The sequence below is a fragment of the Borostomias antarcticus genome, assembly GCF_949987555.1.
Source record: "Borostomias antarcticus genome assembly, chromosome: 5".
NCBI lineage: Eukaryota > Metazoa > Chordata > Actinopteri > Stomiiformes > Stomiidae > Borostomias > Borostomias antarcticus.
This window is the reverse complement of record NC_140238.1, coordinates 20040946-20058824: the sequence shown is the minus strand read 5'-3', so window position 1 is coordinate 20058824 and position 17879 is coordinate 20040946. Positions and strand designations below refer to the sequence as shown.

Genomic DNA, 17879 nt, shown 5'->3' with positions numbered 1-17879 from the left:
CATTCAGACATGATGGCACCTGCTTGAGATGAGACTAGGATAGAGAACAGGTTAACATCCATTAACAACTGACCTAAATCAATGCACTGCCATCCTTCCAGCCTGTCCCATAGATAGACCACTTGTGGGCCAGCCCATGACTGAATTTAACTATCATGGTATGAGAGAGTGAAGAGCATAAGCGACGATAGCGAGTGAGCGGCCAGAAGGTGATCATGTCACTAGAAACCCTAATGAATTCCAATTCAGTTGTTAAACCACAGACATTCTCAGAAGAGCCCCTCGTCATCTTTTCTCATGCTGATGCAAGCTACTGCTGCGCTGTTTACAAGCGTCAGTTGGCTAACTTAGCTAGCTTGCTACCAAACGTTAGCTAGCTTGTTTGAGCTTGTAGTTAACAGCTAGCATCCATAGCCGGGTAGCTGGATTAGCTAGCTAGCTAGCTACTAGTTGTCACGCTATCCATCTAAATTGACCAACAAACAGACGGCCTGAAAAGAAATGTGTTTTAGCATACAGTGACAGTTCACAAAGTTGACTGAGTAAACAAACATTTAATTACCTGCTGTGTCAGAAGACGGAAGCGGGGCACCTTCAGCCAGCAATGACGACTGAAGGAGTCCAGTTGTCAGCAACAAAACAAATCCACTGCGATTCTCCATCCTTCGAGCTAGCTCAGCTAATTGACTAGCTATTCAGAATCGTCGTCCGCGAGTATAACTGAATGCAAATAAACCAAATAAAATGCTAAATTCATTGATCACAGGTTTCGTACATAGCTAGCTAACAGGCAGCATAAAACGACCACATCAACATTTTTCTGCCTGTTTTTTTACGATATCCTAGCCAGCTAGCTAGCTAAAGCGTTGCTAGCCAGTCGTGTTGCTAGCTAGCTAGCTAGCTAGCTACCGATAGCAACAACGCTAGCAAATTGCCGTTTCATTGTCTAGAAATACAGAAAGGGTCCATTACCTTTCTTGAACAATCATATTTGGATATATATACTTAACCGCCATTTCAGTTCACGTATTTATACGAAATGACTGATCAATAGTCCAAACTGTCAGGCAACACCTTTCCTCCCCCAAAGCGCCATGTTCCGAAACGTCACATTTCGGCATGTGGGCGAGTGCGTATGTTGTAGCGAGAGAATGGCATGTACCGCAGCAAATCAAAACCACCGATTCATCTACAATTGACAGTTACAGCCAATCACCGTCTCTCTGCATATTCCGTGCCACTGTTTCGTGTCAATGCTAATGTGTTTTACATCAGACACTTGACAATGTTAGGTATGCCAGCAATGTTAATATGCAGTGGGAAAGATGACCTACCTAGTACCCATGCACATAAAATGTTTATTCCCGGAATGAACGTCATAAACCACCATCCTGCCATGTTTTATGGTTTGTATAAAGTGAGCAATCGAGAAATAATACTGCTATAATAGACTAAACATTACATTACAGTCATTTAGCTGACGCTTTTATCCAAAGCGACTTCCAATAATTGCATTTAACGTAGGGAAAGAGTCAGTGTAGTACTACTTTCAGAACTGACAAGTGCATCTCATTTCTAAAACAAGCGACTAAGAGCATAATCTGGTGCTGAAGGCAAAGTGCAAGAACAGCAATCTAAAATACAATAGGTGCTTAAGAGGGAGGATTGTGGTACATCTTTAAGAGATGAGTTTTGAGCCTGCGGCAAAAGATGTGCAGCAACTTTGCTGCCCTGCCGTCAGTGGGCAGTTCGCTTCACCGCTGCAAGGCCAGGACAGAGAAGAGCCTTGACCGTGTCGATCGACCGCAGGGGCCTTGGAGTGACGGGGCAACCCATTGCACCAAGGTAGCAGAGCATAGCAGTCGGGAGGGGGTATAGGGTTTGTGTGAGAGAACTTGGGGTAGTTGAAATCCAGGCGAGCAGCAGCTTTCTGGACGTTTAATGACTGATGCCAGGGCCCCATCAAGGAGGGAGTTGCAGTAGTCCCGGCGGGAGATGACAAGGGCCTGGATGAGCACCTGCGCCATTTCGTCAGTGCAGAAAGGGCAAATCCTCCTGATGTTGTAAAGTTGGAATCTGCAGGAGCGTGTGACGGATGTGATGTGTGCGAAGAATGACAGTTGGTCGTCCAAGGTCACACCCAGGTTCCTCGCAGTCCGAGTCAGCGTCACCACTGTTTCTTCAATGGTGATGGCCAGGTCCCGGTGCAGGCAGCCCTTCCCCGGGAGGAACAGCAGCTCAGTCTTGTCCAGGTTGAGCTTGAGGTGATGTGTCGCCATCCACTCCGAGATGTTAGCCAAACACCCAGCTATGCGTGTCTCCACTTGTGTCAGAAGGGGGAAATGACAGGACCAGTTGGGTGTCATCGGCATAGCAGTAATAGGAGAAGCCATGCAAGCGAATGACAGAGCCTGAGAGATGTAGTGTAGAGGGAAGAAAGGAGAGGACCCAGGAAAGACCCTTGTGGAACCCCTGTAGTCAGACTACGTGGTTCTGACATCGACCCTCTCCATGTTACCTGGTAGGAGCGGCCCACTAAAGGGAATACTGTCAGCACATGCATGTAGTTTACTAGGTCCCGGAGGGGAAATTGCACTGTTACACCAACCACATTCAAGGGACATCAACACAAAACACAAAAAGTGCAAAAGGTGCAATTTACAACACTGCACTGCATCTTCAGGTCCACTGTATAAAGGAATATAGTAACAGTATTCATAATTGTATAAAGAGACAGTGATCCTAACTGGTGCTGTATGAAGTTGATTATCTACCTAAACAGCACACAATAAAATTATGTATTTGAAAATGTAACAATCTTAAATGATATCAAACTAGGTCAACTAAACTGCTCAGCAGATTCTGTATAGAGGTTATCGATTGGTTTACAAAGGCCAACATCAGATTCATATTGAAAAGATTGTTGTCAATAACGTTTTTTAGATACTTGTGGAGACATGTGGGGTAGTGGTCTCTCTCAGTCTCTCTCTCTGCTAGTCAGTCACACATGCCTCCCTTCAGCAGAGGATCGAATTCCACCTCCAGCTCCCACTCACTGTACTTTCATTCCCTGTCTCCTCCTCCTATCTCCCTCAACCATCCCCATGTTTGAGGAAGAATAAAATGATGGATTACCCACTCTCCTTTACAAGCATTACAAGATTGTCTCCATTGCAAGAACTGTTTCCATTACAATAATTGTCTTTGGTCTCATCACAGGGTACAATAAGAGAGCATACTCACTCACATTCCACAGTAATACATAGACAAGTATAAATTACAGGCAGAAGAGCAGTACACACAGCATGCATCTGTATCATTATTGAAGATGCTGATTGCACTAGGGACAAAGGACCTTGTCGCTCTCATTCTAAAGCACCGACCAGAGGGGAGCATCTCAAACTGTGTGTGGAGACAGAGGGTGTCCCGGATCATCAACTACAGCCAGAGCTTTCCAGCATACAGCTGATTCATTTAGGGTGCTGCTTCTGCTGTCGTCCTATTACCTGGTCAGCTGTATTTACTATCCTGGCCAATTTACCCTTGATCCTGGCAGTGAGATTGCCAAACCACACTGTGATGTTAAAAAGAAGGATGTTCTCAACAAGGCTTATAAAAACCATCCTGCCTTATCCATACCTCTAATTGAACGGTGTATGTCCCAAGCTGACAATGAGGACAAATCAGGGTCCAGTCCTTTAGTGAATAAACAACTGTCACATCCAGATATTTGCTCTCCTCTTGGGATAAAATATAATATCCCTACTCAATAAAAGCCATTATGCAACCAGAGCATGAACTGTGTTTTTTGTTTTGCATTTATTACACCCAGCAAATCAGCAGGGTGAGACAACCATTTCACTCCCCAAGACCCAAGATTACAGTGATTGTAATAAAATGATGTGCTCTGATTAACTGATGAGCGGGGAGGTGCTCAGTGGAGGGGGGAATCTCCCGGGCTTTGAGGACCGAGACGTCATGTTTGCTCTCGCGCTCTGGATCACCAAGCTGCAGGAGTGCGGTCTGTCGGCTAGGAACACATCCACACTGGCAGAGATCCGCACATCCCAAGCTCTGACACAGGACACCGCCACCAGGATCCCAGTGAGTACCAGTGCATTGATTTTTTGTCTGTTCTTCTCATGATATCTGCATGTATGCGCATGTGTTCTGTGGTCAGTGTAAGAGGGGTACAGTGCATCTGGGAACAGAATATCCACACCTCTCAAAGTCTTGCCGGGAGAAAAAAATAGTTGCATCATCAGCTCCATAATCCTTTCACAAATGTATCTTCGTCAAACCTGTTTATACTTTCAAGAGATCACTTATGAATCAGTTAGTCAGTTGTTACATCATAAAAAATATGTAACAAGAAGATATTAATCTTTGAGAATCCAAAAAATAGAACCAAGTCAAGTTCCAAGTTCACCTGACAGAGACGTTGTTCGTCTGTCTGCATAACACACCTGTGTTTGGTTCGTTCATCATCACCTCGCCTCCTCACATGAGCCCTAACACACCTGTGTTTGGTTCGTTCATCATCACCTCGCCTCCTCACATGAGCCCTCAGGCACAGCGGACCATGGCTTTTTCAGGGATGCTGAGAGACGAGGACATTGGCGCTGCAGTTCAGGCTTGTCAATGTGAGTCGGGCGATGTACACACACACACACGCACGCACACACACACACACACACACACACACACACACACACACACACACACTAACACACCCACTCCCAGTCCCAATGGGCATTCGCACCTGTATGGTAGGGGAGGGCTGCCTCCAGGTTACCAGGCTGCCAGGGGCTGGGGGAGCCGTCGCCGCCCAGATACCGGACTGTTTGTGCCGACGAGCGCGGAGGAGACCTCCAAATCACGGCAGCCACGCGGGCTCCGCAAGCCCCACCAGCACTTAATTATTTATCTGTGGGCATTACGTTTGCTTCGGAGGGCAGAGAAAGCACACCATCCAGACAAAAACCCAAATGTCAAGAGTGTTTACATTCCGTTTCGGAACCTTTGTTGTTTTTATTGCTCTCGGCAGCGGTGGTGGCATTCAATACCACTTTATTTACCGTATACACATACTCATTGTGTACTGCAATATGCTGTAGTGAAGGTGGTGTCGTGACATGAGTGACTTTGAAAGGTATATAAACTGTGAACAATGGCCTATTGCGATTTTTAAAGTCATTGCTTTACCGCGGTGTCATTCACATGTAAACCCCTCCCCTGAGGTGTGTGTATGGACTGTATGCTGGAGGTTTACTGTATTGTTTTGAGATTGCCTCATGTAATGGGAGTTTTAAAATGGAAAGGGGCTCGATGACAGTGAACTGCTAGAGGGCGTGCACTGGCAAATGTCGAATGCAGTAGCAGTAGAATGAGAGTTGTTTAAGTGCGTTGAGTAAATGTGACATTTCTCTTTTCATCCTTCTCTGTTCGCTCCCTTTTGCCGCTCTTGTCCCCTCTCTCCCTCACTACATCTCTCCCTCTCACTCTCCTTGCTTTCTATCTCTCCCCTCCTTCCCTCCCTCCCTCCCTCTCTTTCTCTCTCTCTCCATTTCTCTGTTCGTCCCTCTCCATTCGCTCTCTTTGTCATTCTTGGCCTCTCACTCCCTCACCCCCCCCCCCATAGCTCCAGGCACGTTTGACTACAAGTTCTTCTTTGCACAAGTGGGGCTGATGGGCAAGCCTGAGGCGGATGGCCAGAGAGTGTTCATGGTTCTGGATCAGGACCAGAGTGGATACATAGAGGAAGAGGAGCTCAAGTAAGATATGACCTGAGGGGCCGTGGTGGGGGGGTCTATCTCATGAGGGGGTGGGGGTGACACGGCAAGGTGGGGGGGTTGTGCGCTGCATGTGAAGGGTGAAGCGGTACGAACAATTATAATCATTATGGTTCTCTCCCCCCTCCCCCCTCCACCCCTACTGCAAGACGCTTCCTCCAGAACTTCTCCTCGGGCGCCAGGGAGCTCACCGTGGCCGAGACCAAGACTCTTCTGTCTGCAGGAGACAGAGACGGGGACGGCAAGATAGGCATGGAGGGTAGGTCCGTGTCAGCACCCACTGCCCCCGATGTGGAGAGCAAGATAGAAGCTATCCACAAGCTCTTATAGAGTCAACCAGAAAGAGACTGAAATGTCAGATTCATTCAAAAAGGTAACGTTCCAATGAACCACAGATGGATTCCAGAGTTCATGAGTAAGGGAAGCTTTAAAACAACAGTGGAATTGAATGAACACAGTCAAGTAAAGACATATTTCATAAAACTTGGAATGCCAAAAGCCAATGAAGTAGCCTACTAATTCCTCGTTTGTCTTTTTTTCCTCCACAGAATTCTGTTCTCTGCTGAAATAAAATGTAATTCATTATTAGGGGCGTGTCTCCTTTTTGCTTTCTCTGTAACTTTTTACGCCGTATAGAACCCCAAACACCTCGCTTGTTAAATGGAAGGCCTACCTCAACCATTATTTACCGGCCCGCGGCCTGCCACTCTCCCCGGTTTGGTGTATTGGAGCACAAGTCCGTAGGCGGACATAATGATCAACTTAGATGTTAACTTAATGAGTGTTCGATCGATTGGGTAACTGGAATGATGTAATAAAATATTTTGAAGATGAAGGCCTGTTTGTTCTTTCTTTACCTGTGTGTAAAAGCAAAGGTGGTAATAACATGATGATTTCCCCGGCGGTTTCTCATTTCTGTTTTCAGTATAGCCAACATGAGTAGTGAAGATGACTGCAGAGTGCCAAGGGCAGTCAATCAGTCATTCAGTGCATGTTGTATTTCGATGTAGCAACAGCGAGGACGAGGAGCTCTGGCGTGCTTCGAGTGGCGCACGCTATCAAGGACAGTTCCAAATGCCAGTTCAGTGACGTTAGAGAATGATAGCCCATTAATAAGCAGCGCAGCGCCTCACGGAATAAGTGTGACGGTGAGATATCTAAATTACAGGGAATTATAAAACTGAACAGTAATTTTGTTTTCATTTCATTCCATGTTTGGGCTATGCGTGTTTATGAGTACAAACTAATTTGGTAACAGAATAGTCAATGAACAAAGGCTCATGCATATTATAAATAATATGCGGTTCAGACTTCAGACACTCATTCTATAGCTAGGAGTGCAACACATAGGGCACATACTGCCTTCTGCTGGAGAGATGGCACATACATTGTCAGGACATCATCTTATCATAGACATTGGGGCGATCAACCCACGAATAATTATGAAAATGATAAAGTAAAGCATAATTTGAGTTGATTTGAACGCATCTCGCTGCCATTTCTGTGCGTTAAGCTGTGCGTAAAAGCGTGTAAAATATGCCTCTATGACAACGTGATTAACAACAACGTGATATTCTTAAATTATCTCATTCTCAGTTAATTGCATAATCTATTTATGGAATATACAATTTATCCAAAAGTGAAATGAGCAAATAACCCACATTTGCCCACCATGCCTCGCAAATTGGCCAATTGATTAAAGTTTGAATTTCCGAAAGGTGTTAATTTTTAGTAACTCGGAAGCAAAGCGTAAGAGCGCAAGACCTCACAGGGGAGTGACCGGCGGTGCACTCCGCCACTGTGGCTGGTTCACACTTGAATAGGTTTTCTGTGGGATTCTCGCTCATTGTCTAAGTAAGGTCAAAAATCGTGTGGTAAGATTACCAAGAGACCGGGTTTTATTTGGAAACAAATGTCAGTGCATTTGCGATGCAGAGTAGCCTAGGCTATGGATGGTGGACTTTTTGAATGGCACAGCAGTTCTCGGACTTTATTAAGCACAGGGTTATCTGAGACCACATCAGACATGTTTGGCAACTGCAGTTCCGATGTTGTCCAGCACTTAAATCAATCCAGCAATTAAAAGGAACGCTGCTTGACATGTGTTTCATTCAGTAGGCCTATACGGTAGGCCTATAGGCTATAGATCTATGTGAGAAAAAAAAAGAACCATCATGTACCCAGTACATGTAAACTACCCAGTGCATCTAAACGCGCCTGTATATCGGATGTCATTTAACTTCTTTAGAAACGGAAACCTAATCTAGCGACTGCTGCATATGGGCCATAATCTACGTGCTAAAAATATGTTTCCAGATGTTGGACATTTTATCTTACATCTAAAAAACAACAAATCTCACATAGCCTAGCTCTATGCCCCAAACCATGTGGATAGATACCCAATGAAGTCACTCTACTAAGGTTTCAGAGCGCTTCACTCCATAGGTCCCCACGCGCATGGTTCAGCGCATCCTCCTCATTTGTTAAGCTAAAAATAGCTCAAGACCACTAGACACATTTTTCTGAAACCGATGCATCTTGGTAGCTACCTGATACTGAGACTCAAACCTCTGTAAATGGTGTGGCTGGAGGCTATATAAGACGTCGAGAAAGCCGTCAAGGCAGCCACTCGAGTCCATCTTCCAGGTTTTCACTCGCCTCAACGCAGAGCAAAGGTGAGTGGGATGATCCTGCGCTTCCGGGGGTCGTAGGTGCCTGGCGTTTCAACATATGGGGATACAAACAACAAAAAAGTCACTGGAATACGCTCAACTAGTGAATATGGAATCGTTTTGGACGACCGGACAACTCGGTGAAAGTGGACTCCCAAAAATGTCTATGAAATTACAGCGGAGGGCGCTTTTTATCATGATAAACAGCGTTTGTGGATACGTTTTCCAACCCTTTCCAGAGAGGATCGAGTTGTTTGCCTTTAGACCATTCAAAACAAAAACAAAACATCAGAATACAATCACGGATGTGCTTACCCTCTGTAACTTTATGGGGGGCTTTGATTATGGGAGCATCATTAAAGCGTTTCTCAAGAGGAGGTTTTGGATCAAGTTCCCCTTGGATGAAGTATAGCCTTTGATAAATAGGCCTAGTTTCTCCCCGTTAATAGCAACCACGTAGTAGGCTAGAGCGCGCGTTGCTTTTTTAATTATAGGCAATTATGATAACATTTAGCATGTCATGCAGCACTGTTAAAGACAAACATAGGCGTAATGGGATTTGGGGATAAACATTACATTACAGTCATTTAGCAGACGCTTTTAAGCGACAATAAGTGCATTCAACGTATAGTCAGGTGTACTAACAGGGAACTCGTAAATGCATCTCTTTCTATAGCCTACAACTGTCTAAAACAGCGTCTAAAGTGCAAAAAATTCTAAGTACAAATACATTAAGTGCTAGGATGATAAATTAAAAAAACGTCGTTATTGGCACCACGATTAAGCTTTGGTAATGATTAAAGCACGAACAAGATAAAGAAACAGTGTTTCACAGAGATGGAGCAGGCTTTCACTGCTAACTGTTTTAGGTGACAAGTGCTTAATTCAAATAGAAGCCAGTGCCTCAGTGTGCGACATCTAGGAAGCTAGGCCTACAGTTTAGGAAGTGCATAATTGATCTAGCCTATCTAGTAGTATATCTAGCCTATCTAGTATTGGCAAAAGCAAAGTAGGTAATATGCAGTGTCATGTTATAATAGTTGTGTTAGCCTGCCACAAAACCCTGTTATCTCTTGAAACTTAAAGTAGGCTGTACTTACATGCTAGACATCCACTTCAAACTTTGGCAACTTTGGTTTGTTGGAAGTGAAATTCAATGGTATAAAGTCTATTTATTAAGATTAAATTGTTCAAATGTATTTTCCATTTTAGAAAGAAAAAATGGCCCTTGCTGGTCTTCTCAGTGACGCTGATGTGAAAGCAGCCCTGGCTGCTTGCGCAGGTAAGGCCACAAAGCTTCAATGTGTCAAGTTCAATCTCAGCAGTGAGTGAATGTGTCTAATTTAAATGCCAGAAGAGATGCATGTGTGAAGTAGAAAGGGCACAAAAACGAATGGAAAGAAACACAAGGCACGGAGAATTGAGAACTTATTAAATTCTCCAGACAAAGTCAATGCTGCATGCTGAGAATCTCGACATCTGTTCAACAAAAGCACTCAGTAGCCAACATTCACTTTGGCTCCAGATCCTGGGTGTCGCTGCAGCAAGCGTGCATGTGCTTGTGTTCTGAAATCCAGAGACTTGCTGTCAATGTTGCTGACAGCCACAAGTGCTACCGCTGACACGCTCTCCCTTTCCCCCGCTCTCCTCCGACAGCTGCTGACTCATTTGACTACAAGGCTTTCTTCGCCAAGGTTGGCCTGCACGCTAAGTCCGAAGCTGATGTCAAGAAGGCCTTCGGCATCATTGACCAGGACAAGAGCGGCTTCATTGAGGAGGATGAGCTCAAGTACGACACTTAGGCTTTGAGCGAAAGGCATTCACACACCCCGGTGGTTCAATGCACTTGTAAGACCTGAACTGTCACAGCCAGCAGGGATCCCGTCTACCTGAAGCTCTGACCTCAGAGGTCATGCTTCTCCTCTCTGTTCTGTACAGTTCTCTAACGTTTCCAACACGGAACAAATTAAATCAAGCTTTATTTATATAGTGCATTTCATACACAAAGGCAACGCTATGCGCTTTACAGAGAGAAAGGGGGGTGTGGATGTACATACTGATTCTAATTTTCTAATTTAGATATATATTGATACATACTGATTCTAATTTTACAGAGGGAGGCAAAAAAATACAATTGTTCACCCTGACCTCTCTCAACCAGACGATCAAGCAAGCAACAAAGTTAACAGTTAACAAGACAAAACAAGAACACCAGAGCCCTAAAAATGTGTGAGATGAACGATGCCCCTGTCCCAGAGTCAAACTAACCCACCCTCCCGTCTGTCTCACAGGCTGTTCCTCCAGAACTTCGATGTTGGTGCCAGGGCACTCACTGACAAAGAGACCAAGATCTTCCTTGCCGCTGGTGACAGTGATGGTGATGGCATGATCGGAGTTGATGGTAAGATGAATCTCAGTATTTGCTTGCATTTAAACCTTTGATTGTGATACTGCACTGCACTGATTTGTTTTTACTACATTCACCATCCAAATTTTAGCATCTAAAAAGTGCCAATGCTGTTTTGGGGCAATTGGTTCCAATAATGTTATGTAGGCTACAAGATTAGACCCAATGTATCAATACATTTTGCACAATACTAATAGTAGTTGTATTGTATTTATTTTTACAGAGTTTGCTGCCCTTGTTAAGGCATAAATATCCATTGACCAAGATCTACCACATTTCATGGAACCAGAACTCCTAGCAAGACTCACTTACTTTCAGCTGAATTAATATTTTTTTATATATTATTTATGAACTGCCTGCGGACTATCTCTTAACATTGAGCACAATGTCCTTATAGTGTATTGTTGTTATTAGGATGTGTTATATGTTCTGAAAATGGCTTGTGCAAATTGTACAATCATATCTGCACTTTCGAGGAAGAGTGAAGAACCAGGAATAAATACTCTTTTGGTGTAAACATTGTCTTTCAGGTCAAGCTTCTCTCTGTGCATCTTCAGTGACTTTTGGGGGCAGCGTTTCAGGGGGGAGGTAAGGGGTTCCCAGCTAATGCTCATCCAGCATGCCTGTGTGTTGCGGGTGGGGTGGGGCACACCTGTTCTGATAATAAGAAGGGAAGGCTGCAGGAGCTGGGCCAGGTGCTGGCACACGTACAACCCCCCTCTGGGCTTTGCGTCTGACACTTCCTGAGGGATTTGCAAGGGATTGCTTTCACATGCTCAATTAGACCCCAGGTTGGCTCCAGGATTCTCTGGATGGCGCTTTGGTCAGTGGGGCACAGTAGTGGAGCAAACTGACACTGCAGAGGGGACTATGAATAGGCTCTGTTGCATCAGCAAGACATTTAAGTAATGTGACAAGAAGGAGGAGGTCTATTAACAGGCTTACTGGACGTGAGGGTTTTCTGTACTTAGAGTATATGAGTGGAATTGCATTTGGTGCATGGGACATTTTCTTTGCAAACTATTTTCTTACAAGGAATATTACAGCCTCTGGTAACTCTAGTAACTCCATACCCTCCAAATAGGTTGTCAAAGCATGTAATCTACACAAGTTAGAGATTGTATATATGCATACAAAATACGGTATCAGTGTCACTGACTACTGTACATAGCTAAGCAATGCAAGTCTGTCAGAAGCAAGTCGGTGTAAACATTGTATCAAATGACAGCCTCGGCTTGGTGAATATTAATTGTCAAGACTGAGAAGCACTAGTGACAGCACCGTCGAAACTCCTCAGACCGCACTTTGCCACTACACCTCTCTTCTCCCTTCATCAGTTACAGGACGGTGCTGCCACCTATGGGAGAATGCACACTAGCTCAAAATGTAGTAGCCTATTGAACCATGTTTGATTTGTCTATCCAGATACTCAGGGCTGGAAACTCCTATAGGTGGAGTAGGCAAATGCCTAGGGCCTCCGGCCTCGCAAAACTTTTTTTGTTTTAAACTATAAAAATTGTTAAGTTCTCTTTTAGTACATGCCAGTGAGCATAAAACCTAGATTTCCGGGAGCCCCCCCCCCCCTCCCCCAGGAATAGATTGATTTGATTGGCTGAGGCCCCAACCTCATGATATACTGAAGTACGTCATTGCTGCTGATGATAGCCAAAGGTGATAGCCTAACCTTACATGACAATGGGATGATGGCGCCTCAGTCTTTATTGCTTGATGGCCGGTAGGATTTATTTCAAAAGGGCTCCTTCACAGAAAAATTTGCCTTGGGCCTCCAGAAGTCTAGAGCCGGCCCTGCAGATACTTTAAAATAAACCTACGATTTAGAAGATTTCTGAATCAGTTGCCATGTAATGTAAAACATTAGGCAGTGTCCTAGCCTACTTTTTATTTGATCTCCCTCCAATATTAAATAGACCGGGGGCCCTAAAATGAAACGATTTGATCGTGACATGCAGACCTTAAAGTAGGCCTATGTCCTAACAGTAGATTACAGAAAGCAACACTTCGATCTGTAGGCTAGACGTTCAGATGTGCGCAGCTTGTGACAAACGTAAGAATTGTATTGTAAATAGAACAGATAATGCCTCTGCTGTGCCTGAAAACCAGAGCAGCAAACATTTTATATATCCTCTTATGTTATAATTTGAATTCTGAAAGCCTTGACAATTACCACTGTAGCTAAAATATTGGCTACCGCTGAAGCGAAAAGATATACATTACAATCACTTTGCAAATAAAATAGGGCCTATAGTGTTTTAAAACACAAAGAATCGCCGTTATGTTTGGGAGGTTGACTCCTGCAGCCGAAGCCTTGCGCAAAGCATGGTTTGCAATAGCCCTTCTCAGTCCCGTTGTCGCATTCCGCTCGCTCATGCCAGACAAAACAGTCCTTTGCCGGTCCATTCACTTTGCCGTCAAAATAAATCGGTGTCGGCCTAGTTAGGAGAGGCTCTCATATTTACAAGTGTCAGATAAACATGAAACTTCACTTACCTAAGCAAAGGGGTCTATTTAAACAAATGCTGGATTTTGAAGCCTCGGCGCTACCATTAAATAACTTATTTAGACGCGTACTTTTTCTGTGGTGGTGGTCACCGACACCGATTTATTTTGACGGCAAAGTGAATGGACCGGCAAAAGACTGTTGTCTGGCATGAGCGAGCGGAATGCGACAACGGGACTAAGAAGGGCTAGGTTTGCAAGAGGAATAAAAAACTCAAAAGCACAACTGAAGTTGGGTCTTGAGCAACGATTGTGTCCGTAATATGTCCACAGAGCCTCGGTGGGAATGGTCCAAATGTGGTTTGCCAGCAACCGACGATATATTTTTTCCATATCAGCAGTGTATATTATTGGCATTGGGTGATATTAGGGGCTTTTAGAACGCACCATTTAAGCGTCTACATGTATGAAACTTAAAATAGACGGGTCTACTGGACGTGGTTTCACCACCCCCCTGCGGCCGGTGTCGATTACGTTATGCCTCAAATATCAGTTGAGTGGAAGTATATAAGGTCAGCAATACCAACGGATAGATCACTGCAGTCGCTCGCCCTCTTCTGTATCATCTGTAACCACCAAAGACTTCAGAGGTGAGTTCCCCTCGGAGGATTCCTAACCCGACCCCGGATCCAGCACTCAGAAACTTCCATCTCATTGCTATTTGCAAAATGCACTTTAACTTGGGACTGCAAGACGTTGAAATGTCCAAAAAAATCGCAAGATTGGTTTCTGTATTTTTGGATTGGGATCGAACTTGGAACTGGATTAGTGGTCACACATGGTCAGGCTGCAACAGAGGACATTTGTGAATCTCAATCATTGGAAATGCAGCACATCACATTCCCCATCCACACATGGACTGTATATTGGGGGCATTGGTGCCTTTTATTTTGAAAATATTGAACATTTAAGCAGGCCAATTTATTTTAATCAATGAACGAATCCAATGATTTGGGTTCTTTGGGCGTGTGTGTGTGTGTGTGTGTGGTGGTGGGGGGGGGGGGGGTCACATTCGGTTATCTCTTGCCAATTACATCATTAGTCTATTTCTGACATATTTTATGTCAAATGGATGCTGCACAAAAAATATCTCATAATTTTGTCATTATAGCCTACAAACCAAGCTGTGTATAACAATGACATTGTGATATTTTTATGGGTAATTAAATCCCGAATAAATATTGGCCTAGATTTAGAATGAATGAATGAATGAATGAATGAATGAATGAATGAATGAATGAATGAATGAAATGCCTACCTGCCATTGCGGGGCTCGATCCTATAACACTGAGATCAAGAGTTTAGAAAGCTCTACATGCGCCACCAGTTAGCTTTGATTTCTTACAAAAGCACATGAGCTCTGTTTAATTTAACGAAGTATTGGGCTTAACCATTTTCTCCTCTATAGCTCAAAATGGCATTCGCCGGTGTACTGAATGATGCTGACATTGCTGCAGCCCTAGACGCATGCAAAGGTAACAATTTCAACAATGTGAACTTTCAAAACACCAAATGGCTAGGACTATTAAAAAATCACAACTTTACGCAATAGCCTACATCCAGTAGCCTGTTAAGTGCGACGGTTGCAATGTGCCATTAGGATCAGCATTTGTATCGCTCACGTGGGTTCGAACTGTGCGTTACAGCCGCTGATTCATTCTGCTACAAGTCCTTCTTCGCCAAGGTTGGCCTGCACGGCAAGTCCGACGCTGACGTCAAGAAGGCCTTCGGCATCATTGACCAGGACAAGAGTGGCTTCATCGAGGAGGATGAGCTGAAGTAAGGACTGACTCTTCAAACCCTGAGAGAAAGAGAGAGCGAGAGAGAGAGAGAGAGAGAGAGAGAGAGAGAGAGAGTCTAACACAACAAAAAACATTCCCTTTTCGTAAGTATTGTTTGTCCTCGCAAGGAAGTCGAGAGTAGGCTAATTTATAATTAATAATGCTTTTACGCTCGGCCACAGGCTGTTCCTTCAGAATTTCTCCGCCGGTGCACGCGCTCTGACCGACGCCGAGACCAAGGCTTTCCTCAAGGCTGGTGACTCCGACGGTGACGGCATGATTGGAGCTGAAGGTAAGATTTTAGTTTTGTTAACATCATAGTGTTGTAGCCTATGTGTCACCACTTTACATCAGGCCTATGTCATAAAAAATGGACGATTTATTCTCGTATTTCATCTTCTTGCAGAGTTCGCTGTCCTGGTTAAGGCATAAACTGCGACTGACCAACACCATTTGCTCAAAAGGAACAACATCGCCCAAGAACCTTTTCATCTGAATATAAATGATTTTTATACATGTCTAATAGTTTCCTCCTATGCGGCACACTGTCCAAAATGAATGTGAATGTACGCGGTTGTGTTCATGTCTTATGAATTTTGCTAATTGTAAAATCTATGATGCACTTTTCAGGAACGAACGATAAAAAAGAATAACCATTCGTTGTCTTTTCATTATTTATTAGTTCAGAAGTCAATGATACGCAAATATATAGCCTATATGGATAGCCTAGCATAAAGACTAAACAGTCGATGAGGAAAACACCTGTCACTGTACTCAACACCCTACTAAAACAAGGATGCTATATAGTAGCCTAGCCTTACAGTAACAACAATATTTTTTGTTATTAAAAAAAGATTCAGAGGGTGCCTCTATTATAAAAGTTTATGTTGAGCACTCTCTAGATGCTCAAGGCGCCATTAGAGGCGTGGGGAGGGTGACGTTCGCCTCATCTACCACCAGCACCCACCTGCGCTGTACTGCGGTCAAGCTAGCCGCACTTTCTTTCTCCACGGTCAAATGAGCCGAACATTTTTCTTCCACATTCAATTCAAAAGACGAGTGCGCGTCTATTACACGTATTACGGCACTCGATGAATCCGTCTCGGAAATACAATTTGTTAACGTCGTTACAACATTTCCCTCGCAATGGCCCTACCGCTAATCAAATATTGCGCCAGATACATTCAGCTATAATACAGACGAAATACATGTATTTCTTTTGGAAAGTAGCCTATCCTAGACGTAGCGCTACTTGTCACACACTCCATGTCGCCACTCCGAGCCCGTCTCTCTCTCTCTCTCTCTCTCGCTCACACACACACACACACACACACACACACACACACACACACACACACACACACACACACACACACACACACACACACACACACTCGCTTTCTGATTAAGAATAATGAACTGTATACTATAAATGAATGTAGCACATATTGAAGGAAACGTCTATTGGAAATGTGTTTTTGTATCATATTGGGTAGACAATAAAATCTGAATTATTGATAACTCATCCGAATGGCACTTGTATATTAATTCAGGACTTCTCCCCAATATGCAGATAGTCTATATATCTGACTTTTACAGTATTCAGGACCGCTAGCTCTACAAACCCATGCAATAATATTTGGCGTCTACAGTGTAGTTTTAGAGAAATTCCATTGCAAAGTCTTACTGTACGCAGATCAGAAATGTCTCTTTCTCATCTTTGACAGTCCATAAAATCTGAATTATGCATAGCTCATGAGGAAGGCCTATGGATATAGACATTTCTGATATGTGTACAGTAAGAATTTGTAATGGAATTCCTCCAAAACTACACTGTAGAAATCAAATAATTTTGCATGGATTTGTAGCGGGAGAGGGCCTGAACAGATATCCACAGGCCTTCCTCATGGGCTATGCATAAATCAGATTTTATGGACTGTCAAAGATGAGAAATATACATTTCTGATGTGTGTACAGTAAGACTTTGTAATGGAATTTCTCCAAAACTACACTGTAGAAATCATATATTCTTACATGGTTTCGTGCACAGAGAGGACCTGAACACATATCCATAGGCCTTCCACATGAGCTATGCATAATTCAGATTTGATGGACTGTCAAAGATGAGAAATATAGCCTACATTTCTGTTGTGTGTACAGTAAGACTTTGCAATGGAATTTCTCTAAAACTACACTGTAGACGCCAAATATTATTGCATGGGTTTGTAGAGGTAGAGGTCCTGAATACTGTAAAAGTCAGATATAGACTATCTGCATATTGGGGAGAAGTCCTGAATTAATATATAAGTGCCATTCGGATGAGTTATCAATAATTCCGATTTTTCTACCCAATATGATACAAAAACACATTTCCAATAGACGTTTCCTTCAATATGGGCTACATTCATTTATAGTAGGCTACAGTTCATTATTCTTAATCAGAAAGCGGGCTCGGAGTGGCGACATGGAGTGCGTGACAAATAGCGCTGCGTCTAGGATAGGCCTACTTTCCCAAAGAAATACATGTATTTCGTCTGTATTATAGCTGAATTTATCTGGCCCAATGTTTGATTAGCAATACCATTGCGAGGGAAAAGTTGTAACGACGTTAACAAATTGCATTTCCGAGAGACGGATTCATAGAGTGCCGTGTAATAGAAGCGCACTCGTCTTTTGAATTGAACGTGGAAGAAAAATGTGCGGCTCATTT

At 43.6% G+C, this 17879-nt stretch overlaps 4 protein-coding genes across 5 annotated transcripts in view; 3 read left to right on the top strand and 1 right to left on the bottom strand.

Annotated features, from left to right (window-relative positions):
• lmtk2 (lemur tyrosine kinase 2) overlaps positions 1 to 1061 on the bottom strand; it is a 58137-nt gene extending 57076 nt beyond the window's left edge. For both annotated transcript variants that reach the window (XR_014630434.1, XM_084437633.1), the window contains exon 1: positions 563 to 1061. Coding sequence is in view for 1 of the 2 variants with exons in the window: in XM_084437633.1 (XP_084293759.1) it covers positions 563 to 662 (100 nt within the window). In the remaining variant the exon portion in view is untranslated. The remainder of the gene's footprint in view (positions 1 to 562) is intronic.
• Positions 1062 to 4570: 3509 nt separating this feature from the next.
• Positions 4571 to 6363, top strand: pvalb5 (parvalbumin 5; the record flags this gene model as incomplete). The annotated part of the gene is made up of 4 exons (XM_084438711.1): positions 4571 to 4643; positions 5642 to 5774; positions 5942 to 6051; positions 6341 to 6363. The coding sequence occupies exons 1-4, from the start codon at positions 4583 to 4585 to the stop codon at positions 6361 to 6363; spliced, it is 327 nt and encodes a 108-aa protein (XP_084294837.1). The 5' UTR covers positions 4571 to 4582.
• Positions 6364 to 9685: 3322 nt separating this feature from the next.
• On the top strand, positions 9686 to 11120 carry LOC311309427 (parvalbumin beta 3-like; the record flags this gene model as incomplete). Its single annotated transcript, XM_084438710.1, has 4 exons — positions 9686 to 9746; positions 10121 to 10253; positions 10756 to 10865; positions 11095 to 11120. 4 exons carry the CDS (start codon positions 9686 to 9688, stop codon positions 11118 to 11120), a joined length of 330 nt encoding a protein of 109 aa, XP_084294836.1.
• Positions 11121 to 14802: 3682 nt separating this feature from the next.
• On the top strand, positions 14803 to 16190 carry LOC311309661 (parvalbumin alpha-like; the record flags this gene model as incomplete). Its single annotated transcript, XM_084438989.1, has 4 exons — positions 14803 to 14863; positions 15035 to 15167; positions 15352 to 15461; positions 16072 to 16190. The coding sequence occupies 4 exons, from the start codon at positions 14803 to 14805 to the stop codon at positions 16188 to 16190; spliced, it is 423 nt and encodes a 140-aa protein (XP_084295115.1).
• Positions 16191 to 17879: the final 1689 nt, after the last annotated feature.